The 27,510-nt window shown below is 45.9% G+C and overlaps 2 protein-coding genes across 3 annotated transcripts in view; one reads left to right on the top strand and one right to left on the bottom strand.

Moving 5' to 3' along the window:
* The first annotated feature begins 335 nt into the window (after positions 1 to 335).
* Positions 336 to 3,471, top strand: LOC8029191 (ATP synthase subunit delta, mitochondrial). Its single transcript, XM_029983565.3, has 4 exons — positions 336 to 572; positions 1,424 to 1,577; positions 2,647 to 2,735; positions 3,267 to 3,471. The coding sequence occupies exons 1-4, from the start codon at positions 345 to 347 to the stop codon at positions 3,387 to 3,389; spliced, it is 594 nt and encodes a 197-aa protein (XP_029839425.2). The 5' UTR covers positions 336 to 344; the 3' UTR covers positions 3,390 to 3,471.
* A 7,998-nt stretch (positions 3,472 to 11,469) lies between these two features.
* LOC8029193 (rapamycin-insensitive companion of mTOR) overlaps positions 11,470 to 27,510 on the bottom strand; it is a 52,270-nt gene continuing 36,229 nt past the window's right edge. Inside the window, exons 23-28 of one of the 2 annotated variants that reach the window (XM_029983566.4) lie at positions 26,038 to 26,191; positions 21,358 to 21,535; positions 18,253 to 18,345; positions 17,211 to 17,334; positions 15,404 to 15,542; positions 11,470 to 13,761 (exon numbers count right to left, since the gene is read on the bottom strand). In XM_029983566.4, coding sequence (XP_029839426.2) covers positions 13,681 to 13,761; positions 15,404 to 15,542; positions 17,211 to 17,334; positions 18,253 to 18,345; positions 21,358 to 21,535; positions 26,038 to 26,191 — 769 coding nt within the window. In that variant the 3' untranslated portion in view covers positions 11,470 to 13,680. The remainder of the gene's footprint in view (positions 13,762 to 15,403; positions 15,543 to 17,210; positions 17,335 to 18,252; positions 18,346 to 21,357; positions 21,536 to 26,037; positions 26,192 to 27,510) is intronic. The other variant, XM_029983567.4, reaches the window with a different exon arrangement.

Below are 27,510 nucleotides of genomic sequence, written 5' to 3'. Positions count from 1 at the left end.
GTACAACGTCAAAGGCGTCTTCCTTGGCGTTAAGAGCATAAAATAGTCTACTTTTTGTAATATTTATGATGCTTGGAGTCTGATTAAAACGGATCAAATTTGTTTAATCAAATTGAAAACCGCTTCAACTTCCCTTTAATTACGCGGCTTATACTCGAAACAGTATTCTGTAGCTGCCCGACTACTTCATTTATAACAAAATACAGCCTTAATATAAAATTTTTCCAGTATTTACTTGCACAAATAACTTATTCTTTTTATATATTCCAAGTTATTTTTACTTGCACATTCCGGTAGGTTGAGCCGAAGTTTCTTGGTTTCGCTAGTTCGTGACAGCGATAATCATGATTCGTGAGGGCGCTGCTGTAGGGTCACCGTTCGCCGAAGGAAGGTTATTAGAATCGGTCAGGTCGGCACGATCTCGTTTTTTTAAAAAAATGTCGCTTTTTCGGGCATCTGTCGCAGCGTGTCGGTTTGTGGTCCCAAAATCTAGATTACTAGCATCCCAGTCCGTGCAGGCAAGGACGTACGCCGACGGTGGAATGCCCTTAACCTTTGCTTCGCCGGCCGAGGTAAGTTCCCTGGCCACCGCATGGCGTTCCGCGGTGGAAGCTCTCAATTCATTTTCACAATAGTTTTACCTTCGTGAGCTGCTTGAAAACGTACCCCAAGTGTGTATATAAGTTTAGTTAATCTAACTTATGCGATTGAGTTTGTATAACTTCCCTTGCTTGCTCGCAAAGTCCGCCTTAGGAACCCCGTTCGACATTTGGACGAGTGTCGACTTCGCGAAGCGCCCCACCAACACCCTTTGAAAAGACGCCAACCTAATAGAATTCTATTCGAAGGAGGGCGAAATGTTTGTATGTATATCGAGTTTACTCGCACATCAGTTTACTCCTCAGTTCAAGGGTTTAAGGGGGTGAAGACCTGTGCCCCCGCACGCAAGTCTTATCACAACCAGACATTACCTTATGTGATTACTTTTTAATCGACCTAAATTAACCTGAGACAGCTTACGTTATTCAACAAAACATTATCCTGGTGTGTTCAATACAATAGCACGCTGCGGTAGGCGGTAGCGTGCCATGTAGAGCGAGTTCATACCAGGTGTGCAGGCGACAAGAAAAGGCGGGAGCCCATGCAATCTGTGTACTGTGTTTCACCTCACGATGGACAGCCGCGAACGCTACAAGCCATCCCAGCCAATCCGATGCTGTGACCGTGTCACGTGACTGCGCGCTTTGTCTCTTTTTAAGGTCATGTTTTCTCGCACGGCATTGGATGGCAGATTTGGCTGGTAGTGTCCTCCGTGGTCTAACGTGAAATAAGTGTAGCAATGTGCATACTCAGTTGAAATGCTTATATACCCCCAGTGCTCCTGTCGGTTATTGGATGGTCATTTCAGCCAATTGCTTTGCAGACATTCTTTGACAAGGTAGACGTGAAGCAAGTGGACGTGCCGTCGTACAGCGGCAACTTTGGTATCCTGCCACACCACGTCCCAGCACTGGCGGTCATCAAGCCTGGCGTCGTGACTGTCTTCACCAATGAAGGCGATGCCCAGAGGTTCTTCGGTACGCCGCTGCAGTCAAGCCAAAAACATGCATCGCATCGTCTTGATGGCAGTTCCATGATGTCAGGATCAGGTTTCGGAGCCACCACATTCACAGTACCTAGCTGTGAATCACTCTCACCTTTCACTGGTTGCTGCGAACTGCTGCCACAACTACGCTGTTTCAATATAACTTGGCTGAGTAAACGCTACAGCTCTGTTTGAGGCCTTCAAAGGGAACAAGCGGAACGCTTGTGAGCTTTCGACGGGAGGTGTGCATTCCAACACTACACTGTTGTGCGACTAGCTCCTACTCTCTGATTGGCAAGCTGGGGCTGTAGCTTTTACTGTTTTTCCAGTTGTGTTCAAACGAAGTAGAGCAAAGCTACACCCACAAGGTCTAGCATGACTCGAGGTTACGATGAGGGATGATAGAGGTTGCTACATATAGCTGCAGGTTCCAACCGCTACCATGCAGCAAGACTACCCCATGAACCGTCGTAGTCAGAAGTGCCATTAAGCAACCTTAGCAAAGCAGTTGAACTACGGCAAAATACTGCGGAAGTGCCCAGGTTGTCCAAGCAACCACTATTAATCCCGAACTTTGGAATTCTGCAAATTTTACGTTAAGCGCCTTATTTGACCGGACAAGCGCTCATGTCTAGATTAACCCTGTTTTCAGTGGAGCTAGAGTAGGCACTCCTCCGGTAGTGTTATAAAAACATATCAGTGAAAAAATGAGGTATCCTCGACAGGTGACATTTCCTTCCTGCAAGGGCACTGCTACAAGGCTGGATGGTTGGGCCAGTTGGTTCCTATCGATCTCTAGAAAAGGTGCCAAAAGAGACCAGGACGAGAAGTTAAACAGAACAAAGTGTGCGTTTTGCTCAGCTTGTCTTGTCACCTTTTCTACACGAGTTGAAAAGCTTCCACAAGACATTTTTCATAGATGGATGGATGCCCGTGCGGCCGAATGCTTTTAATCAGACAGCTAGCGCCACCTAGCAGGGTTTTTTTTCTTTTTTTTTCGGTTGTTTAGTTTTTTCTTAGTGGTATGTCATAATGGGGTGCTTATTTGTCCCTTGTTTCAGTGAGTAGTGGAACAATCACAATCAACGAGGACTCATCTGTTCAAGTCCTGGCTGAAGCCGCGGTTCCCGTGGATCGGCTCGACGCTCAGGTATGGGTGTCCCACTTTAAAGGCGCATGTGTCGTGATTTTTGAACACCCTTAATAAGGAAATAAGCTACGCACGGTTGTGGGATTCGGGTTTGTTGGGATGCTTAGGGCGTCTAGATTGAGTTGTCACCACAAAAGGACAATCTCAGAATCGACTTCAGTGCCCCTTTAAGACTGACCTACAAGTGAAGATCCCACACCCCCTTTCTTCCATGCCCTTTTTCACTTGCAAGGGGGAGCGAGCCTCTTCCCCCCCTCCACCCACTTCATAGTAGACATCCACGTGCGAGAATGTTAAAATAAATCATACCATCATGCTCGTTACGAATGTACATTGCGCTGAAAAGATGGGGAACAGCTCGGCCGCTGAAAGCGCGCGCCGAGGCAACTTCGTTGAAATGAAGACACAATCGTTGGGGATTATTGGAAGGATGCCTACCACTCAGGGGCGGAAGTGTCGCGACAATGCCACAATTTACAGTTTGACACGTTTGGGCGAAGTTTAGAAATGTAATGTTTCATCTTCCGACAGGCATGCAGAGAAGGCTTGGCCAAAGCACAACAGGCCGTCACTGCTGCTGCCACCGACGAGGCAAGGGCGGAAGCGCAGATCGAAGTGGAAGTGCACGAGGCACTCGTCAAGGCCGTTGACTGAACCCCTCAAAAAAGCAAGACCAATAGGCAACAAGTTGCATAGCATCACTGGAATACACTGTAAAATAAAGTTTGGAAGTCAATTGCAGCCCAAATCATGCTGGAACTGCACGTACGCAACACAACGCTGCTAACGCGAACACGGCGTCGGCGCTTTTTCAGAGTTTACTTCGAAGGGGTATCGACGGGCATCAATCTTTACTGCTTAGGTTAGTGCCTCAAATGAGCACTTCCCATCACACTAGTAGTTTTGGCGACAGCCTTGCAATTCTAAAAACGAGAAACTGACGATTGCTTACTCACGCCAACGACGTCGTACAGTGCACGCACCAGATGTGCCTGCAACTTGGCACAAAATTTTGGCGTCTGTCCTCGGGACAACTGTGAACTAGAGCTCGAAAGTAACAAAAGCGAGTTACTTACTACTATAAATACTTGCCAAGTGACAATGCAGTTTGAATAATTTGCGACTTCATTCCGCAGGACTTCCCAAAACACTAATGTACGGATCTCGTGCCTGCCCATTGTGCTCTTGCGACGGTGCGCCCTGGTAGCAGACGGCACAGCAAAGTAACTGTGTCAGCCTCTCGTTCTCTCCCATGCCACACGGTGAACATTGCGGGAGCGATGTTCGAAGGGAGCATGCAGGACATTTCCGCCGTTCGTCTGTCACGTGCCTCATCTGGCATTTCGGGATTTCTCCAAACGGTCCACTACAGTCGCAGATGAAGCAAGAACGGCACGGCAAGTTTTTGGAACATCCAGCACATGCTTCACGCTTTTTGCCATGTCACGAGTGCGCGCATGCGCTTGGGGTGCATGAGTTGTTGAAGCGTCGGAGGCTTGTACTCGAGGCGTTCCCACCTTGGCACCAACTATAGACCAACACTCGGCTCCGACGTCGTGCCTGTACCGTGGCGCTGGTGCCACCACGGCGCATGTGCAGAAGCTTCGCCTCGCGCTAATTTGGTTTCTGCGCTCGCGTAGTGCCCATACCTGGTGTGGGCAAACGCAGGCTTGTTTGGAAACAGTGTGGTGGTCTATAGACGATACAAATATGCGAGTAACTGCATTCTACCTATTGACATCAGTGTTGCGGAATGGGCACCCCCATTCCATTCCCATTCCATTCCGGGGAATTAGAGTTTTCGATAATTCGATTCCTTTCAACTCCTAGGAATGGAGACACTGGGCCCACTCCCACTCCTGGAATGGCTGAATCGTTCCATTCCATTCCTCTAATTCCAAAAAGTAAAAATTGGCTCTTGACAGCTACATTGTGTTGCCGGCATAAGCACCATAAAGCTGACATTATCAAACGCATAGACAATTGCAACAAAATGCAAAATGCCTGAAAAAAGCACTGATTTTACTAAGCGGAGCGCCAGTGGCATGAAGTGTTTGTTTACATTGTACTGCAAACATTGAGAAAGCCTCTTGATATCATGTCGATGCTTGTTTAAAACGTCGGCCTTTCGACCACGTGGCTCGCAACAAAAAGCAAAACGTAAATCCACTAATTTTCTTTGGCAAACGTTTTTTTGCATTTGTCTTCTAGGACATACGCGGCCAGCCTTTTTGTTTGATAAGACCATAAAAATATCCAGTTTGTGCATGGCGCAGAAATAAATGGGTCCATATCACATGAGCGAATGACATTTTAGCGAACAGCGACATTTGAGCGAATCGACGTTTTAGCGAATAACGGGGGCGCGCGTTAACCCATCCGCTGCGCTGCGCTTTACGCCGCTTCGCGGCCGACAGTCTGCGGCGGCTCATTACAAAAATGTGAACCCATTTGCCCACCCAAAAACGGTGCTTCGCGGAGTCTGACTATTCGCTAAAGTGTCATTCGGTGAAACGTGGGCGTTCGCTAAAACGTCATTCGATCAAGTGAGTGCCTCCCGAAATAAACTATATTAAGTACTGTATTCTTCAACTACCTGCACAGCAATACGGTTAGTACGCTGCTGGAAGCGACTCCATGCACGGTGGCAGGAACACATCCTCTGACAAAGTGCAACCTCTGCGGCGCAGCACGAGAGACCATGTCACGAAACAGTCTTTCTGCAAGTCTTGAAGGTCCATATCACATGAGCGAATGACATTTTAGCGAACAGCGACATTTGAGCGAATCGATGTTTTAGCGAATAACGGGGTCGTGCGTTAACCCATCGGCCGCGCTGCGCTTTACGCCGCTTCGCGGCGACAGTCTGCGGCGGCTCATTACAAAAACGTGAACCCATTTGGCCCACCCGAAAACGCCGCTTTGCGGCGTCCGACTATTTGCTAAAGATTCATTCGGTGAAACGTGGGCGTTCGCTAAAACGTCATTCTAGTCAGTTCGGTTACGCGACAAGAGCGGTGACGACAATCTACTTCACCTTACAATGGACCGCACCAGACAGCACGAGAGCCATCGAAACCTATCCAGTGCCTTCTGAGTGTCGCGTGACCCTGGGGCGCAGCAACGCGCCTTGCGCGTACTCCCGCTCACGGTGCTGGATTGCCTGGCGTGACTCATAGCGTCCGCAGCGGTCCATCACAAGGTGAAAAAAAGTACGCAGAATCTAAAGTCGAAGGAAATGAGCGGGAATCCGCTAGCTTGCTTGTAACCCTAACCGGCTTGAATGTAAAGCACATAGACGCTTTGCAGCAGCTGTGCATGGACGCCGCCATAATTGACCTTCGGTTTTTGTTTCCTCTTATTTCGTTGATTTCACTTGATCTTTACCATAGCAGGCTAGGTTATTGCCATATTAGATTCAACTGTGTCCTTTTCTAAACCGTCGGCCTTTGTAGAGGATCGTCAACTACCGTTTCAGTTGATCGGCATCTCGGTAAGACAAGAGAAGGTCAGCAATGGCGGCAGTAATTTGGCGCGTGTGTAAAGCGTCTATAACCCAAAAAACATGCATCGGAAGAAAGTTCAAGTAAAAGGCGGACTTACACGTAAAAATGCAGAATAATAAAACAAGTGTCGGAGCAAAGCACAAGAGGAGAAGAGAGAAGTGAATCTTGCTTTGTTTTATTGTCGAAGCAAACCCACAGTTCGCACTTCAAAGGAGTGCGCGCGAATGAACGTGAAGGGCAGCAGGTTTGGCCGCCTGCTAAACAACGCTCCTCGAACTATACAAAAACAATAGAGAGTTTTAGTAGATCGTGTTTTCAGGCCACACTAATCGTAGCGGGAGCTCGCGCTGCCACTTCGATGCATGCTCTAAAGCGCGCGCTCGTAGCGGTAGCGAGTCTTTAAAAACGATCTACTAAAACTCCCTAATAACTGATCATCTTTCGGCGGCGCGCGAGTCAACGAGTTATCGGAGCTCTGCGAGTTATGAGTCGTCCCCCGCTCTCAGATCTCAGTCTGTGCGCGCGTATATTCTGCATGCCTTCGTTTCTTTTGCTTGGTGCTTGGGTGCTTGGTTTCTTGTTTCGCTCGCTCTCGCGTAACGCCAGTAAAGCCCGTCGCCTGTGCGAAAGGCGCCACCGCCACCCCCTTTCTCCCTTTCCTATCTACTCTTTGCTTTGACGCTTCTTTTTTGCATTGCATTTTTTGCGTATAAGTCTGTTATAGACGCTTTACACACGCGCCAAATTACAGTCTCCATTGCTGACCTTCTCTTGTCTTACCGAGATGCCGAGCAAGTGAAACGATAGTTGACGATCCTCTACCAAGGCCGATGCTTTAGAAAATGACACAGTTGAATCTAATATGGCAATAACCTGGCCAGCTAGGGTAATGATGAAGTGAAATAAACGGAATAAGAGGAAACAAAAACTTACGGTCAGTTATAGCGGCGTCCATGCATAGCTGCTGCAAAGCGTCTATAGCTCCACGCGGGTTAGCAACTGGCTCGCCGACTGGCTCAAATTCGCTGACCGTAAACACTAAAGAAAAAAAGAATAGAAGAACCGGGCCCACTCCATTCCCATTCCATTCCGGGCAAAAGGCATCTAATTCCATTTCCATTCCATTCCCCTCAACGCTGCTGCCATTCCATTCCCATTCCATTCCGGGGTCGCGAAAATTCGGAATGATTCCGGAATCATTCCAACTCCGGAGTGGCAACTCCGCAACACTGATTGACATTTGCAAGTACGGCCTCTGAGCGCCGCCATCTCGCTACTGGCAAGGGTTGATCGTCCAATAGACGAGCAATGCCGAGGCCGTGGATAAACCTCGGCAATGTTTGACCATCAGACGATCTACCCACACTAGCAGCAAGATGGCAGTGCCCAGAGTCTGTACTTGTAAAAGTCTATAACCTCGACACCACACAATACCATTTTTGTGACTACATGTCCAGCATGGTATAGCTGTAGGCATGAAACTAATTTGTAACCTTGCTACGAGCCGGTACAAGTTAGTAACTAGTACATACAACTGCTATATTTGTAGTAGCTCCCTTCCAAATTGACTCTATCAAAGCTCGGTCAAGATGTCGAGGCAGCTCTGTTAAAGTAACCTTTCGCATACATCAAGAGCTGTAAGAAAACAGCTCCGTTGGAGCAGCGGTCTTCGTGTCGCAAACCTGAAGTTGCCGTGGCCTCTCGATTGCAATGGCCTCTATCATCTTAATATGGTTGCACTTTTAAAGATTGGCCCACCGATGCTTCTGATAAATGGGAAATTGAGGACTTGATGAACTACCCAATCTAAAATGGAAGAGAATGCGTTTGGTTTGTTTCCTGCTACAGTACTTACTGCTGTCCTCAAATGTTTCAAACTTTCTACTGCAACAATCTCTTGGGCAAAGGACAGTTTGCATAAAAAATATATAACCTTTGCATGCTTTTGTTTCTTAATGCACAAAATTTAGAACATCCAAAATTGGATGCCAAAACAAAGTCGGATGAAATAAATTCGATCGTTTAGACCAGGGGTCTCAAGCTCGTAAAGAGTGGGAGGGCCAGATGCCAGATAGCCCACCCCCGTAAGGTCAAGGGTCAATGTGGGATGGGAGGTGAAGAGTGGGAAAGTAAAGAAGTGTTGAGGCAGAAGAAATCGGCAGCAGCTATATTTCATGTTGCGAAGCAGCAGAGTGTCTCCGCGACACCTCGGAGGTTCCCTCGAGAAAGGTACCTCATTCTTTGCAGTCTTTGTTCAAACTTGCCGTTTTTCCATGACCATCCTTAGCTTTTATTTTTATATAACTACTCCGAGGCAATACCTGATGTGATAAGATTTTAAATGAAACTGCCCTGCCAACATGCTGGGATTTTGCAACAAAACATTTTTAGAAATAACTGGCATACCTGACCGAAATGTGGTTCGAGGATTCTGGGGATGAAATAATGCGCGGATTAGGGAGGAGATGGAAGGAGTGTCATAGAGCGAACTTGGTGGCGACGAGATAAGCTACAAAAGGTACAAGAGACTTTGAGGGAGCCCAGTCTAGGTCACTGCAGCTCAACAGAGTTAGCCGCGTGTTGCTTTTGTGGCTGAGGAATCTCCCACATTCGCTCGAGCAAGTTTTCACATATCTTCGTACCAGAATGTCCCAAACCGGCGATTTTTGAAATGGTCTGTTCACTCATATGTCTGAACAAACTTTATACAACAGTTCTTGCTTTCCTGACAATATTTATATCAGTATTATAAGAGAATACTCATATTTTAACGGGTCTTTCTAAAAGCTAGAAGTCAAAGGGGCACTCCGGCGTTTTCTTCATAGTCCCCGATTTGCTTGAAAATTTGCTAGACACAGACAAACATTGCTAAAATACCCCAAATATTTGGGCAAAATGTTTTTTCTTGGCAAAGTTATTGAATTTACTATTTCAGTCGTCAGCGTTTGTTAAACTGGAAGTCTACTGGCAACAAATGAAAAAGATACGCTAGTGGCAGGCAGGGGTTCACTCTTTGAACTCTAGGATTTGTCCCCAATTGATTACAAGCAGCTTCGTGTTGTCAAACGTATGTTTTGGAAGCTTGCTCCAGCATACGCGCAGCAGCACGAAACAAATACTTGGGATTGTCCGTTTTTTAGGCTGCCCGCTCGACTGGCAAGCATACCTGCCACTGTCACGGCACCGAAAAGCACGGGTATATTTGAATGTCGGTTTCAGCATCATTTTAGGGGCGAAGCTCCTTAGGGTCTATTAAAACGCACACAACAAAACTGAGGCTCTGTTAACACATTTATTATCCTGTACTGTTTATACCCCTTGTAATTGTATTGCAACAGTTAAGCTCAAATAATTTCCACTCCCAGTGATATATTTGTTTTACTGTTAAACACGTTATTAAATGTGCCGAAGTTGAAAACATAAAAATCAACCGTATCAGAACTCAATGCATCAAATAGAATTAAGAAACAGTAACTCATTTTTAGAGTTATCGTTTCCTGTCAACGCTTCCTTTTATCAACATGTTCATACACACATTTTTAACATTATGTTCTTTTTCGACCAAGTGTAACTGTCTTTACTACAAAAAAAAAAACAAAAAACTCCACAGCAACCCTTATGCATTGACATAGCGATTTAAAAATAATTACAATATATTATATTTAAACTTTTGGCGAGAAATTTTTCTTATGATATCTTGCCACCAGAGGCACAACGGCGCATGCGCGTCGGTTCTCCTGCAAGAACGACGGTCGCTTCCTTCAATGCTTGGATAGAAAATGGCGTACCATTGCGATTCACACGATTACCATGCGACCTCCGTGCTTCCCCATGCCCCGTTGTTCGGCAGCACCATGAGTTGCGGAATGAAATATACGACAGTGGCAGAATGCGGGACATTTTGATGATTTTGGAATTTCTCGTGGGACGCGGGACACCAGCCCTCAATGCGGGAGAGTCCCGCGAGTCGCGGGACGGGTGGTCACTCTAGGGGGCGCTGCGGTGAAATGCGTATATAATCGCGTTAAACTTTGCATGCATTGGCTCAACGTTTATAGACGAGAGGGCGCTGCGGTCAAATGCTCAAATGCGTATATAACCACGATCCATACCACACATTCTCTTTCTGACATGGATGAAACCAAACGAAAGGCTCGGCATGCTGCGGCTCACCGTCTACGCAGACAAGCACCACCAGAGCTCCGCCCCAATCAACATCATTCACCACGTGGAGATGCGGTCAAATTTTATTTGCCGATTTCACAGCAACTATTCCGAATTTTCCGAAATTAAAAAGCACACCTGAAGGGTAAGGGCCAGGAATTCAGAAAATAAACATAGTTGGGGTAGCTGATAAAATCGCCAGAGTACCCCTTTAAGAAAGGAGTTCACGATTTCGATTAGAAGTGGCATTGTTGTACAGGTGATTAACCTAACAAACAGCTGAGAAGCAAACTTAAGACGAAAAAATACTTACTACGTGCAGAACAGAATAGGGCAAAATATGTAAGCGTGTATGAGCAGAGCTATGTTTCAAATGGAAATTAATCATCAACATGAAGCCAATGTGGGATGGCGCATGTAGCACCCGAGGCATGGGGATGGGGCTCGCAAGTGCAAGAGGCTTGAGGGCTGCGCGTTTGAGATCCTTGGTTTAGACCAGGGGTGGCCAAACCGCGGCTCGCGAGCCGCATGCGGCTCTTTGGTGGTCCAAGTGCGGCTCGCGGATCCCTCATAAGTGGACCACCCCCCGCCCTCCCCCCGGCCCCTTTCCGCATTTCCCCAGGAAAAAAAGAAGGGATTTCAGGCAGAATCAAGTATGGCTCGCGGTTTGGCAGCCTTGTACCCTCATACGTACTGTCGTACAGCCTTGTGCACTCATACGTACAGTCAGACTCCAAACAAAATTTAAATTCGCCCTCCTCCTCCCCCCCCCCCCCCCCCCCCTCCCCCCGCGGCTCTTAGAAGTTTCGTGGTTTCGCTTGCGGCTCTTAGGCCGGGTCAGCCTGGCCACCCTTGATTTAGACAGTCGTTTCCCTTTAGCATATGGTAACACTAATTCGTGCTGTGAACGAGACATTCAGCCGGTGCAGCACGACCACCAACTTGGGGTCTTCCACATGCAGCAAGCAAAGCAATACACGACCACCTCCGGCTAAATTATAAAAAGATGGGGCAGTTTTGTCCCACGTCATCCGACCGCACCATTGCTAAAGAAAAGAACCACGTCAAGGTTTCAATTCGTCTACACTTTACTAAAACAAAATTATCTCCGGTATGTACAAGCGTGAGGTTCCATCCGCCCCGCAAGGAGGAAGACACAGTAATCGAGCGCAGACACCCCAGCTGGAAGTGATATGTTTCTCTTGCAAAAACGCGGGGGAAAAAAAAATTAACAACACAATGCGAACAAGGAAAACACTTTTCACTCTTACACAGCAGGCTGTAATTCGGCCTGCGGAAATAAGAAAATAGGGAATCCTTATTTACACGTCTGGTATTTTTGGAAGTTTGCTATGCGCTCGGCAGGGAAGGCACAATGGGGGGGAGGGGGGGAGGGAATGCAATGTCACGCACGCTAAAAAATACGGGTGGCGAGAAATCGTGCACGACGCTGCATAGGTCGGTTTCTGTACACACGCAATGTCTTGCAACTACTTTAGCCCTAAACACGCACGCAAACAAAAACAAAAACCTGATTGGGGCACAAGACGACACGTATCATACTTTGCACCATCCGTGGTTCACACTCACGATTAAACTAACGACTGGGCGTTGCCTCGGTTAGTCGAGAACAAAAGGACTTGCGGTTTACAGCTGCAATTTTTGCGACCCACGTAAGAGTATGTACAGAAATGTCAAAGCTCCACCAGCATTGGTCGAACGAAGTGCCAATCCATTTTCAGCCACCGTGATCTTGGGCCAAGCGCAATTTGCTGTGCATGATTTCAAACTAAAGGATGCAGCACCCTAAAAGGAGCGACGAGCATAGGTTCCGCACAAAAAGCGTGTCTGCACTGCCGCGCTCCAATTTTTCGACGAGATTTCAACTGGCCCGCTACGCTAAGCCGTTACGATGCGTAGCTTTCTGCCGCCATCAATAAAACCGAAATGACAAAAAGTAAAAAAAAAAAAAAAAAAAAAACTTTCTAGAAATAAACAGTCTGTCCCATTTTTCTTCGCCCCCCCCCCCAAAAAATTATATAAAACTAGATGCTGTTTGTTACAGCATCAACTGACGCATTATTGTGACACTGTCGACGAAAAAATTCGGGTAAGAAGGCAAATCGGGGTTCTCCGACGGCACCCAGAGTGGAAAAAAACGAACGAAAACGCTAGATACAACGGCAACATGTGCATGCACAATAAACGAGAAAAACAAGTCTGGCGGCACGTTGCACGCAAACAAGAACCAAACAAAAACGAAATAGCGTAACAAAAACATAGAGTTACGCCCGACGGCAAATTGAATCGAGGTAAACTATGAAGTAATCAACGCTCGCCATAAATACAAACGCATCAAATGTACTACACTCTTGCGATTCGTACGCACCGAATGTGTATGTTCACGGGCAATCCTATGTACACGTACACAAAAATCTGGCAGAGTTAATGTTACATACAATGTCGGGCACACCAGGCGGGCACACTCCTTTTCCCGCGAGTCTGACTTCACGCAGAGAGACTTCTCGAAGCCTCCTCTGGCAGTACAATAGCTTTCTGTCTTCGGTCGGGCTCAGCATGCCCTTTTCTTTACAGCTTTTCCTCTCTGTCAACATTGAAACGGAACAAAAAAACACACTCGTAATAATCAACAAAAGCAAAATAAAGCACGCCGAAAAACGAGCTTAGTTTTCGCCCCGATTTTCGCAGGCGAGCCAAAGAAACCCTGCGCACTTCTCCTCTATGACGCCGTAAAAGCCGGCGTCTTTTTGAATTCCGAACCACTCCAACAAAAACAAAAAAAATTGAATGCCTACCCTACGAAGCTTGTTCTAACACAATCATAGGAACAAACACAAAACTATTAATATTGTTGTTGTTCTGGCAGTACAAAAAATGTAACGTCCTTGACCTTCCACCTTAAGTAGAAACGACGGGGAAAAGCCGTGCACTTCGGCAGCGGTCCCCGCAAGCTCGTAACCGGACCCCACCGAAGACTATCACAATTTGTTCGCGAGACACGTCTCCGTCGCATTCCACACGCGCACGAAAAAAGAAAAAACGTGGGGTACCACACGACCCTCGAGTCTTGCATATGTGGCTAAACATTTCCGTACGGAAGTCACTAGAACGACCGCGACGATCGCAGTATGGAAAAGACGTAGTAGTTTTTCCACCGACGGTCAGGGTCCAGAGCGTCCCGAGGGTGTAGCGACGACGAAGACGACGACTAGAGGACTCGACCTTGCTTCTTTCCGTCGGGGCGGCGGTGCAGTTCAGGCCTCCGACTCTTCTGCGGGCGGCATGATGACGATGTGCGGTATCCTTAGGATGTCCTCGGCTTCTTCGAGGAATTGCTGTGGACAAACATTTCGGCGTGTCACTGATGCGTCGCGGTGCAGACTGGCTGCGTGCTTTCATAGCAACGCTCGAAAGTCTTAAATTGTGACGACAATGCAGCGTAGAGCAAAGGCATTGCTACTGTTCGGTCTCGCTGTAACTCGGTGCACTTGGGCGACTACATAGTTGGCAAGAGGGTAAGAGTTCGGGCGAAGCTCCTTCCACCTCTTTCTACTTTCGCATAGCAAACGCTGGAGCGGAGGTCGCCTCCGCTCCAGCGTTTGCTCTACTAAAGTGGAAAGACGTGGGAGGAGCTTCCCCTGAACTCTTAGCCTATCACCGACTACAGGTACAAATTAGAATGTCCAGTCTGCCTCTTATATGCGGAGCGAAAGTTTGTCTGCTTCTTTTGCAGGGGTTGTGGTGACGTCAGAACGCCAAGTTCTGATTGGCTCTGGTTGAAGGATACCTCAAAGCAAGCTGCCTTGAGGTCTACTCACTATTCCTTATTCAGAACCAGTCGGAGCTCAGCGTTCTGATGTCACCACAACCCCTGCAAAAAGGAAGCAGACAAACTTGCATTCCGCATACTTCCATTCTTACCTTTCGTTAATTTACACCAAGTATCCAACACGATAACAATGAGGCCTGGGTCACATTAAAAGCAACTATACCCCATACTAGCATGAATAACAAGCTAAAGCAAGAATGTCTTTTTCAATCGGCTCAAACAATGAAAAGTAAAAATATAGAGGAGCGGGTATAGCTTGTCTATTTTGCACAGCACGAAAGGACATCTACCGTCTATTAAGATTCAATACCAATTTCAGATGAATGCGAAAAAAAAATCGTCCACAAAGTATGAAGTTCCTACAGCACTGTTCGGCGAAGTGGCTGTTCAGCTATGAGCTAAACAGACATCCGAAGCAGTCAGAAGTCGAAACGCCGCATCATCGGTGAATCTGGCGCCCGATCGTCTGCTCCACCATCCCTTTTGCAGCCATATGCCGACCCGCGACGACCCAAACTGCTCTCAGCCCTTCGCTGACACACCTACGAAGAGCTACGGAACGCCGAATACAACAATCGCAAGAAGTACTCGAGGCACTCCGATCTGAAAGCCAACACCGACACAGCATGTATACGGCGCCTGGAACGCTTCTTCGCACGTGTCTGTTTAGCGTCCTTCCTATACCGCCCATGCATCAAAAGTGGCCCCGAAGCAGCAACAAATGAGGTCACAATAGCCCAAACGTCGCAATCCTGGCAGTCGGTCGCAGAAGTTCCGCCAAAAAATATGAGCGAATGCGTGTGTCGCCATATTTGGGAAGTTTGCAACTCCTGGCTGGAGAGGCTTCGGTAGAGGCCCTCAAACCTCGGTGGATTGTCAAACTTTTGTGGGCTGTTAAACTTACTTTGGTGGACTGTCAAACTTCAGCAAGCTGTCCAGCTTCAGTGGACTGTCAAGCTGCAGAGCAATCTGCAGCATAACAGGCGTTTGCAGCACCCACCTGCTGTTTTGCCACAGCCAGGACCACAACAGGCAACACCACACCTCTATGGCGTCATAGTGCGGAAATCGAGGGACCACACTACATGCATCGGTCGCAGACGCGCTCCAGGTGGCGTATGCGTGGGGAAAACTAGGATGAGCCTCACTTTTTCGAAGCCGATGTCCAGAAAGAGCTCCTGGAGGAAGGTGCGCGCAGACAACCTAAAGCGGTACCGGGCCATCAGTAGGCAGACTTCAGAGTAAAGGCACACGTCTTGGAAGGCCTTGGGGTACTTCTGCTTCAGGCTGCAAACGGGCGTTGACACATTTGTTTGGGGGGTAAAAACAAACCGGGCTTGCGAAAACGTTTTAGTCGGGTTTCACACCGCTTCGGCAAAAACCGTATCCCCCGCAGTTCTGGCAACCACGAACGGGTTCGCATGTTAGTGCTACAAGGGAAATGCTTTCGTAGTGAACACCTCTGCTACAAACACACTTGTTTCTAGGAAAAGCAAAATGAAAATTAACAAAAGACATGCACCGATGAATGCTCGGTTTTGAACGCATACGATTTGAAAGTGTGCAATCTCGTCTACTGGTGCCAGCATATTGATGCGAGTTTTTCTGTTGACAGAGACAACAATTTGGGCGAGGGTGATTCGGTGAAAAAATGAGGCGTAAAAGCATTACAACTACCCACTATACCTAGGACTTGGACGGTATGAGTCACGGTACATGAATGGTTGCACCGAAATTTACCAACCATTTTTGTCATGTACCACCAAAGCATACCCGTAAGTTTGCGATGTTTTATTTCACCCGCACGCATTTTCATACGCTCCTCATTTTTGTTTCATTTCGGCTTCATTTGCGTTGTTTCACTGCAGGAATGTACACTGCAATGTAGGATCGTGTTATATGAAAAGAGAGATCGGTCAAAGAAAGTATAGAGGGAAAGACTGGGTTTCTATGCCACTGAGCCAAAATTGAAGAGTGGAGTTGCTTTGTCAAGAATGAGAAAATTACACTGTCTAGACAAAATAAAAAAAATAATTTTCTTTCTTCACTTAGAGGGCAAGTCTAGTCAATTCCAAGAAATTGAAGTTAATGATTGATTAAATATTCAGAGGTACTAATAACAAACTGTACTACTAAATTTCTTTAAAAAAAGTGTTATTTCTTGTGCAATCTTCATTCAAAGCTCACCACAAATTGAAACCTTGCATGTGGTGGGCAGCATTGCTCCTGTGTCATCTCCTACATGCTCCAACAGCTCCATCCACACGGTACAAATGGCGACATCACTACCAGGCTGCCAGACGCAGCCCGGCGCAAGGACAAAAGAGTCGTCTGCCACGATCGGCAGTCCACTATACCCGACAACGCCTGCACTACCGCGCCGCAGCTTGTGGTTTAGCGCAGAAAAATGCAAGTTTTCCCAAGGGCTTGTTTTGACATTAGCAGAAAGAAAAGTTTGGTAAACCGCACGTAAATATTTCCCGACGGGTTTGTAGGAGTATGTCGTGCTCGACATCGCAAACTGGCTCTCTCGCACGCGACAATTGCCGCCGGAGACGACACATGCCCGCGTGGGAGCGCATGAGCCCCCGCATGTTCCACGAATCGCGTGGCCAACGATGAGCATGCTGCTAGCACCGCCTGTAGGCTTTAAATGAAAAACTACAAAACAAGCAAAAAAAAAAGTCTTCCTGAGCATGATGTAGGCGGAGCAGGTGGGCTGTGCCAACGCTGTGGCATTGACTGCGCCGTTGGCTACGCCGCACCTCGCCCGCTAGGATTAGCGAATTCGGTTATTTTGCACACCTCAAACTTTGTTTGACGGTTTCATCCACTCTTAGGCTGAGTTAGATAGAAATATTTGCCGTGCAGTCCTCTTGGGTGATGCTAAAGAGAGCTGCATTGTTTTCTTAATACTGAAAATGAACCCAAGTTTAAGCACCAGGTCCCACATACCTCAGAAGACCCTGCTCAGACCCCTTCAGGATGACAGAGCTGTTGAGGTTGGCGATGTACCTCAAAAGTTCCTTCCGCACGGCAACAACGTCATAGTCGTTTTCACTTGGCCTCCTGTTTTTTCCTGGTTGAGAGAGAAGAAGAGTCCTCGTTATGTCGTGTCGAAATGGCGAAAGGTCACAATAAGTAGGCAGGCCTTCCCAGCAGTAATGCGGAACATTTTTCGAGATAATAACATTCTGTCTTAGGGGGAAGTCAAGTTGGTGGTATGACAATGTTTAAAGAGCTGGCAGTTTTTCTGGGAATATGTTTACGGGCATCTTTACTATGAAGAGGCAACTTGGCTAGCTAATGTAGCTACTGCTGGCTAGCTACATCCCCCCTTAGATGGAGTGAAAGAAATGGTGTGGTCGGGTAGGTTTATTAATTACATATCCAGCGATACCAAGACTAAGCCGGTCACACAAAAACAACATGGCAGACTTGTCCATAAAGCACATCCCCCAGTCCCAAAACACCAAACTCCAAGACACAAACGGTGTTTCTCTTTACCACACCTTCACCTGGAAAAATATCTTTATAAAGGAGATACCTAGTATCTGTAAGTATACGCTATCAACACTGAGCTGACACTCTGCAGAGATGCTCAAAAGCCCTAAACACGACAACATAATATTTACGAAATTTTTGCTTTATTAATAATTTTATGTTAGTATTCTCAGACTCATGACCTCTCTTAGCCATAATCAGACACCCAAGCCACCTGTAACAGAAGCATGAACCAGGCTTCAACATCAGTGAAACAAATGCGCAATTCTAGTAAGGCTAGAATGATAGGCAAAAAGAACCCTTTTTAAAACATGGTGCTTAACTTTCGAAGTGACTCACATAGGAAACGAATTGCGAGCATGCACTCTAACAACGTAAACCTGGCAAGCCTCCGGCAGAAAATCAGCTCCAATATTTACTTTAACAAAAAAAAAAAAAATTAAAAGAATTAACAGAAATACAAGTTTAAACGGCCGAAGCATGCAACACTCACTAGATTGACTAGAGTAGGTGACATAGTTGGCATCTGTCTTCTGGTCGGCGGTGGACCCAAGGTACTGGAAGCCCTCCACCTTGGTAACACCTGCTGGATAAAGAAAAAAAAAGAAATGATGAACGAGATGATCCTATCAGATGAGGCAGTAACATAGAAAAATTTGCACACCCTTCAACCTGCTCGACCAAAGGGGACAGAGTAGCCCTTTACAAACTTCGCAACGTTACCATCTCTATAATGATTTTCATCTCAAAAGCATGGTTTGTGACACGTGTGTGATAAACCATTCTCCTTCACGGTCTGTAAAGTACTAACAAAAAATGATCCAAACTAAAAGTCCCTAACACAATGTACATCATCCAACCTACTTGACCAATGGTACAGTTTAGCCTTTTACTAAATTTGTAGGGTCAGCATCTGCGTAATGGCTTGCACCTCAAAACAGGTTTGCCATACATGTGTTGACAAACCATTGCAGTTCCAAATTTGTAAAGTACCCACAAAAAAAAAAAAAAAAAAATCAATGCTGGAAGTCTGTAGCCACTTCGGTCTCAAATACACTGGACTTCCTCTGCAGGATCCAGGAACATAATCAGGGGAGGGGGGAAGGGCTCAGCCCCCCAAAAACTAGTCGACCATATATGTGTGGTGCCATTCTCCACACCTGGCTGTACGTTTCCCCTTTGAACTAACACAGTAGTACAGTCGACTCTCGGTAATTCGAAGTCGCTTTATTCTAACTTTCAATTAGTTTGAAGCAAGGGCACAGAGAGTGCAATTACACATACAAGTTTATGGGGAAAAAATTAGCGGTAATTCGAAGAGTAACCTCTGGGACTGGTTGATTTTAAGAATATATTTACATGCTCGGGAAGTTTGGCAACTCTGAGAGCATAAGAAATCTTTGCGAATATGCTGACAAAGCTCAAATAGCACCCGAGCACACTTTGTCGCTTTTATCTACCATGTGAGTGGTGGGGAAGAAGAGGAAATGAATGCAAACAAGCCGTCAGGCAGCCAAGCCACGCCACACCAAGCCAAGCTAGCATGGCTGTGGGCGTGCGCATCATGGCACCGTTCCCACAGAAGTTACAAAAGTGAGCACAGCCGTGCGGCGCGTGCGGTTTGAGGTTCTAGGCGTTACCCAGTCCCACAAGATGTTTTGTCAACCAAACATATTGATGTCAACAAACATGCGGCATTCTGCAACAACTTTCGGAGAGTGACATTGTGCAAGTGGTTAGGCCAAGGAACGATCCCGTTGCTTTCCGTGACGAGTGGCTGAGCGCCACTACGTGGAAACTGCTTGTGGCACGAAAAAGTACAACTTTGCGTTTTCTTTGGCAAAGAAATTGCTGAAGATACGCTAAGAAAGGTTTGCAAATTACCAAAGCATAGTTAATACTGCACGCCTCTGTTAACGGAGGCAAGCAAAAACCAACTTCTCCCGGTAAATGCTAAAAAAACGGTTACCGTATTTACACGAATGTAGGTCGACCCATTTTTCCATTTTTGAAAATCTGAAGTAGGGGGGTTGATTAATAATTGAACCAAAGCATTCCCCTTCGACAAAAACTAAATAATCGCAATATCAAGAACACCTCCACTTGTTACGAGTTCAGCCAGCTGTGCCTGCAGCACTGCGCTATGCTGCGTGCTCAATTAAAATTTTTTTTTTAGATTTGTGTGAAAGAGTTTTATTGATAGCGATTCGCAAGTTAACCCGAATGTATGGCAGTGAACAGCGCACCACGCGCCCGACTTCCCGGGGTGGCGGCACTTGTTGTAAGAGCCACTCCAGAGGCTGTTGGAACAGCCTCATGGCTCACTCCCCTCGGCGTCTTTTCACGGTTTTTCGCGCGATTTAAGGTCGCACATCGTTCGATTGAGTGTCGAGATCATGCTGGAGTGCTAACTATGTTTTTTCTTGTATTGACATGCGTGATCCGGGCAGTTAAGGTTTTCAACGCTCGATTATGGCTATTCTTCACCCAGAAACAACCAACAACTGCGCTGTTAGATGCAAGTTCGACCCGTCGGAGCGGGTGATGCTCCAGTGGAGTCTGCTATGGCGCGGGATCTTAAAGTGTGACGGCAAACGAAGAGGCTTCTGCAGGCCAAAGGCTTGCAACGTACGCCGCAAGAGTGCGCAATCGGACCCTACTTGTGACGTGCAATGCGATCACCGAGCAAGCGTAGAAGATGCAGTCATTTGCGAAGTGGAAGATTTCGCTGGACGACGCCGACATGCTTCGAGAACGTAACAGTGATGATGACGGGACTGACATCACCAGTGTGGACAAGTCGTAGTCTCGTCACGGACGGAGTGAGAACAACAGGGAGCAGCTTCAGTTGTCCCGCTTCCAGTGTGAACTTCCTAGTTTCGATAATGCCTGGGCATCTCACCTTGTGTGCGCGCTCCAAAGCACGCCAGAAGGCATCGATCACGTGTTGGAGGCTGGGCTTTCGAAACAGAAACTTTGCCGTTCTCACATGTTCGCAGTAAAATGCGCATCTAAAAAAAATTTTTTTTTTTTTTTTTGCTGATGTGCATTGTGAGGGGGGGGGGGGGGGGGGGGGGTGGACTTACAATCGAATAAACTTACAATCGTGTAACTACGGCACTAGTTTTTTAAATTTTTTTTATTTGATGTTTAATTTTGTTTCAGTGAGCTTTGAATTATTGAGTCGATTGTAACTTCTGCTGCCATAAAGCCCCTTCCCCAAGTAGAAAAATTTTTTTGGCAGCACTGGGAATGCATTTTTTCGCTTGCTGCACAGTCTTCCAATGGGCGCAGCAAGCAGACAACGCGCTCTGTCATCTGCTCGCCGCACCTGTCTGAAGGTGGCACCACAGGTTGCACTCAGTACTAACTCGATCACCTACAAACCCGTCCGCCGCTGACTTTGGCAAGTTTGCTGGTCTCGTTTCTTACAGGAAGGGAACTACACCTTGAAATTTCCCAAGGTGTAGGCTCGCTTTACGGCGCAAGATCCACCGTAGCCGCCCTATACGATCGATGCTGATTGTGAACTGAAACTTCGGAGCCCTGTCAACGGCTGCCGACGCATTTCTGCAGCGCGACCGCCGTCGAGACGCACCTGGGTGGCCGTCGCCGTTTGTGCGGGAGAGCCGCAGCTCCGCGACGCGTGCGACGCTGTGACACTGAAGGCAGTTCTCGACGGTGTGCAACTCGAATCCGTCGTTCCGGTCCTCCGCGACCTCCGGTATCGTCGGAGGCCTCTCGCATTCCTCGCACAAACCCTCTTCTTCTCTCACCTGAAAAACGGCAATGCCGAAACATACAGCAATGATGCAATACCAAAATCAACCGCCAGTTTACTTTTTCTTGTTTCTATGCGGAGCACAAGTTTGTCTGCTTCTTTTGTGCGGATTGCGGTGATGTACGTCAGAACGCCGAGCTCTGATTGGCTTTGATTGAAGGATAGTGGGTAGACCTGAAAGCAAGCTTCCTTGAGGTCTACCCACTATCCTTCAAACAGAGCCAATCGAAGCTTGGTGTTCTGACGTCAGCACAACCGCTGCAAAAGAAGCAGACGAACTTGTGCTACGCACACTGTAGCTGTTGAAGGGCTGATACTCAGGAAAAGCCTAATGTAATTACCTCCAACCTTTCCAGGTGCCTCATTAACAATTAGGTGGGCGATTCCACTACAGATCATGCAGGACGGTTAAGACAAAGTCTTCGATTTTCTTGAAAAAAATATATGATATACGCACCGTAGGTTATTGTGCACAGTGGCAATGCCTCATTCAGAGAAAAGTGTACAGACACCCGCAGCTTAAGCGTCAACGTGAGAGGAATCAACGATCGTTGCGCCATAGATCAATGCTATCATGAATGAAGAGGAGGGTAAGCACATGCGGGACGGCTTCCGCGCTGCTGCGAAACGAATGCTGTCCAAAAACGTTTCACGTCAGCTGACTTGCAGTTAGATTTTGATGGCGATTTCTCGGCATAGGTTACCACATATAGTACCTTAGCATACTAGAGAGACAAACAGGGAATACACAAAAAAAGTTTGACCAAAATCAAACCAGGTTTTTTGTTTTTTTTTACAAATTCAAGGTTGTTTTTGAGAGTTTTCGGACTAGCGGTTGCACCCGTGCTGCAATATCATCAGAAATAAACAAGTAAATTCAATAAGAAATATACCCACTAAAAGAAGATAAAGTGAAAAACAAGACAATATATGTTATTTCCCTCAACAGAGTTAAAATTGTCCTCGACAGCAGGAGGCAAAACTAATGAATCCTCGCGTTCTGAGTCAACTTTGGGAATTTGTCTTTTAATTAATTTTCCCTTAAAACAAATATGCTTCTACTCACATACTCTCCCCATATTGGCCTCGAGATCGACCTAGAGGTGGCGCAACTGTCGCGCTATCATCATCATCATCAATGCGGGGCTAGGTGCATGGCCACCCCATAAGCTCTTCATGTTCCCGTGCAAGGCAGCGTAGATTCTTGCGTTTATTTTGTCGCATAGTATCGGTGGACAAACGATTCTAACAGAAAATGGTGTGGTACTGTTCCTTGCTTCAGTGAAGGTCGAACCGCACTACCAGCCTGTAAGCCTAAATTTAAATAATCGCTTTTTTGAATACGTTGTCTGCTCTGAGCAGTCGTTGGGAAGCATAGTTTACAACGACAAATGCCTGTTTCCGAGTGAAATGCACCATTTATTTTAAATATTTGTTCATTTAAAAAGGGACATATCGGTTCAACAGTGAGAAAATTGAACAAAACAAAGGCATTCCAACCCAGATACTTACATAATGCTGGTACTGTGGGTTGTAGAGTTGCAGGTTCTATGAATTTGTTTTGCTACTTTTAGCTTTCGCAGTAATATAAATATTTCACACTAAGATTGAAAATTACCGTGATATTGCTAGCTTCTATAAGTAAAAAAGCTCCGCTGCAGCCAATGTCTCCCTCCACTGTGCCGTGGTGTGGGTACGTTTTTCGGAGTCGGAGCAATTCTAATACTTTGCAATAAGGAGAGAGTGCTTATTCTGTTTACGATCCGCAAACTGTTCGTTGGCAGGACAACTGAAAAGTGTGAAACAAACTGCTCTAATATATCGGCCACGAGTGGAGCAAACGAGTGTAAACAAGCAGCGTAGCAGCGTGCATTAGATGCTCCTCTCAGTAGTGTGGGTTCACTTGCTTCAATTTTCTCAAAGAAGGCCGCGGATGTCAGGAGGATATTATAATAAATTTCTGGCTAAATATTATTCTTTTCAAACGTAGTAGACTCTGCAACTCCAACAAACTACCCACACCACGACACAAACAGTATCGGCTGCAGCGACACACTTTTACTGATGAGGACTAGCAACTCTCCCGAGAGTTTTCGATAACCCTTCGCCCTAACCTAACGCATATCGGGATTGGGCAGTTCATCGATTCACCTTCAGAATATTCAAATAATGGTTAATTGCGATATGCATTTTTTTTTTTTGCTGTTTAATTGAAATTTTGAGCGGGAGAAAGTCATAAAAAGGAAAAGGAAATAAATGCTTGCTTTGACATTTTTTATGTCTTTATTTTTTTGGTACACAGGCTTGCACAGTAAATGACTTCAAAATGCTTGTAATTGTCATTGAGGGTGATTATACAATTTAAATAATAACTTAAAAATTACTTCACTTTAAAGGGATTCCAGTTTTCATAATTCTGAAGGCGTCACAATGTTAAGTTTAAAATTGGACTGCAATATGCCAATTATAAAATAGTAAAAAAAATGTATTGTCTTTCATGCAATATGACTGGAGACCAATCAACTAAAGGATTTACAATTGATTAGTTTATTAAAGGGTGGCAATCAGTCAGGTTAATTTTTTAATCAACCCAGTCAACATTCATTGTTTTAATAAATCTATGGATTGTGCGAGATAACAAAAATATGTGGGACCAGCGGTTCCACAAACCACAACAGTAAAATTATGCTAGCATACGATTTTATATTAATCGCTTTGCTGAATTTTTACGCCTGTGAAATGACACAACACAACTTTTAGTATGCCAAAACGACAACACAAACAACAAGCATTTCGTAAGGAGGGCCCAGCTCAGGGCCGGAAACACGCTTGCGTCATCGAGATTCATGCTTCTGAACGTGCGCCCGTAGCAGACGACGCACGGCGGTATTCCCGCTTTCGCATGTTTCTAATTTTGGCCGCACGGTGGCGACACCGTTCGATCTCGAGGCGAATAGGTAGTTTAATGGAAGGAAAATTTTTTGTTCGTGTGAAAAATAGAGTTACAAAAATAGAGGCGTTCAAAATGAGTTTCAAAAATTCAGGTGATTTTTCACTTTTCAAGTCTATTTTATATCTATTCAAAAACAAAACAAATAAAGCTGTGATTTATAGCTTGTTTTTCTTTACGCATAAATGCATGTATCATATATTTTTTCAAAGAAATCGAAGACCTCGCCTTGACCGTCCTGCATGATTTGACGTGGAAGCACTCGGGCAGGGAAATCTTAAGCAATCTTTTGCACCAATTAAGAAATGAGAAAGAAAATGAGGTGCTAGAGGCAAACAATATCTAGAACGGAGAACTGGCAACCAGCAAGTGTCACAACTAGAATGACTATCAAATGGTGGAGGCATGGTATCTCTTCCCCTTTTTTTCTACACTCTAAGCTTCTTTCTGATGTAAAAGCAGACTCGCGCACAAAAGCCTTCGAGAGTACAACGGGGAAGCGGCCATGCAGGTCACATAGATCTGGACATAACGTGTCCATTTTTGCTTAGTATTAGTGAAATTAAAACTTCGAACTCAAGCCTCATGAATCAAAAGCCTTTTCAGCTTTTAATTGTTACGCGAGTCCCGGCTGGGATTACGATTATAACGCGAGCAAAAATTTAAAAGTTTTAGCGAGCAATCAATCACAACGTGGTACACTTTTGAACTGCCGACAGAGGCACAATGGCACGTACCCTATACTTAGGAGGAGATTGAACCACATCGAACCGTCAACAACATGAATAATATAAAAATTTAAGAAGAAATTACACGTACTAATACAGAACACGGACAGCACAGCGTTCTGTCATTCCATGTACAATGGTTTCATACTTTTTAGTTCATACCAATGCGGTCACCTCAAAACAGTACACCCAAATTGCACCCCCCTTGCCTCTCTCCTTCTCCTCCTCCCTTTCCCCTTAACCCCCCCCTGCAGCGGGCTGCACGACAGGACAGTGCAAAGCGCCTTCATCTCACTTCATACTGACATTGCGATTGATATGGTGGGGATATATGAGAAGCAACGCAAGCAAAATTGCCTACGATTGTGCTTGTGTTGCTTCTCAGTCGGCATATCTGGAGGGGGCGTGGAAGGGTTCTGCGGTAATTTTTTTAGGCTTCCTGGGGTTTCGCGGGACCAAAACGTCTGAGAACCCTTGATGTTAGGAATCCCATCCACAGACCTTGCGTTAAATAAACACTAAACTCTGTTAAAAAAAAAAAAAAAAATCAAGCTGAACAACGTGCCCCCCAGAGTCTGATCTCCTTGCCATTCGGTGGCACCAGCCAAAGTTGCCACGTCCCGTGCCAGAATGGCGGTGACTCTTTAGAATCACAGTTTTTTTTTTTTTTTTTTTTTTTTCCTTTTTTTTTTTGTAGATACTAAGACAAGAATTTAGCAGACTCAAAATCATCACCACAAGAAGATTACACCCGCAACCGCAACACGAGTAGTGAGAGGTATATGAACACACGGTGAAGGCTTTAACGGAGGCACATACCGCGAAAATAAGGCTCGTATCAACGGGTAGACAGAGGCCCATGAACTTCTCCTCCGCATCCCTCATCTCTGGCCTTGCCGTCAAGTGGGAGATGTCGCTCGCCACGGACGCCGTCCGAGAGCCCGCCCGATTCTCCGGAGATGGCTCCTCGCCGCTGTTCACAAACACAATAAACCAGCACCCAATCAACCAATACCTTTGGAACATCCTACATACATCACACTTCCAACAAGACATTGCTTCGCTTAGCCATTTTGTAAAATGCAATGACGGCGTGACGGCACTTGGGGTTTCCAACGAGCAGCCCTTCCTGGTTCTTTGTCACGTCCTCTAATGAACTGCGGCAACGGCGGAGGTACTACACGCACCGTCGCACACTTACACTGTGATGTAACACTACGATGGCACTCGACAATAAGTGCACACTAAATTTAGCAAAGGAATTTTCGAGCTAGCACGAAAAAAATGTGTCCGAAAATTAGTGTCACGGCGCATCACGCTTTTTAAATTTTGCTTCCCTACCGCGCAGCCCCGTTCCTACTTGGCAGAGAGGAGTGTCATCACACCGCTTAAATCCTTTCCGCCCTACGCAACTAACAAAGCGCGCTGTGACGTCAAACCAGTGGCTGTACCCTGTTGCCCACATTCTCTCTCGTGGCATCGCCACGGTACGACCAACATTGACGCAGGCGAACAAGGTCCACACAGAATTCCCAAATAAAGCTCTCACGTTTAAAATAGAGCAGAAAAAACGGTAGGAGTCAATCGAGCCTACAGCCAGTTATAGGTTAAGGAGTTTTTGAAGGAAAAGAAGGCTGGAAAGAAGGAAGCAGACTGAGCACTGAAAAGAAAAAAAAAGTTTTCTCCTCTCCAGCATTCCACGTGCTTCCTCCTCCCCAGGCTTCCTTTCCCTCAAAAACTTTTCTAAAGGGGGGACACTGGCTAGAGATTTAACTTTTGAACTACACCAGTGATCAGAATGAAATTTGCAGGGGGGTTTAACATCAGATGTAGGTGTACCGTGCAAACTTTCAGCTCTCTAGATAAATTTTTCATACCTCCATAAGAAGATCTGTCACACTTCGTTAAAAATCTATGATATGCAAATGAAGCTATTAACCACTATTTTGACTGCTTGAATAAAACGTGGGGGATGTGGAACGTCGGGCTATCTAGTTTTATAACTCAAATGTAAATATTTAAGAAAGAGTTATTACCTCAAAGTATATGGTGCATATCTGTCCTATGTCGATTTTTGAAAACATAGTTCTTTCTCAATGAGGACTTATACTTAAAACAAAGTAAAGTAGATAGCACGATTCCCCAGTAAATGTCAGTTCAGAAACATCTTCATTGTGGAATCAAAATACTTTTACCTTCAAACAAAAGATTCCTCCGTATGAAATTTGCAGCAAAAAGTGGAACTGAGAAAAATCCATTCCAAAATTGAACTCCTTCACTTTGTGACTGCTT

Source organism: Ixodes scapularis, unplaced genomic scaffold, assembly GCF_016920785.2.
Source record: "Ixodes scapularis isolate PalLabHiFi unplaced genomic scaffold, ASM1692078v2 PGA_scaffold12__126_contigs__length_90152505, whole genome shotgun sequence".
Lineage (NCBI taxonomy): Eukaryota > Metazoa > Arthropoda > Arachnida > Ixodida > Ixodidae > Ixodes > Ixodes scapularis.
The sequence above is the reverse complement of the archived record's forward strand: the minus strand, read 5'-3'. Positions and strand labels throughout refer to the sequence as shown.

Excerpts from the sequence above, each read along its gene's own strand:
- LOC8029191 (XM_029983565.3), top strand. The coding sequence starts at position 345 with ATGATTCGTGAGGGCGCTGCTGTAGGGTCACCGTTCGCCGAAGGAAGG. Across the intron at positions 1,578-2,646 it reads CGATGCCCAGAGGTTCTTCG|TGAGTAGTGGAACAATCACA; the intron begins GTACGCCGCTGC and ends CCCTTGTTTCAG. Across the intron at positions 2,736-3,266 it reads TGGATCGGCTCGACGCTCAG|GCATGCAGAGAAGGCTTGGC; the intron begins GTATGGGTGTCC and ends ATCTTCCGACAG.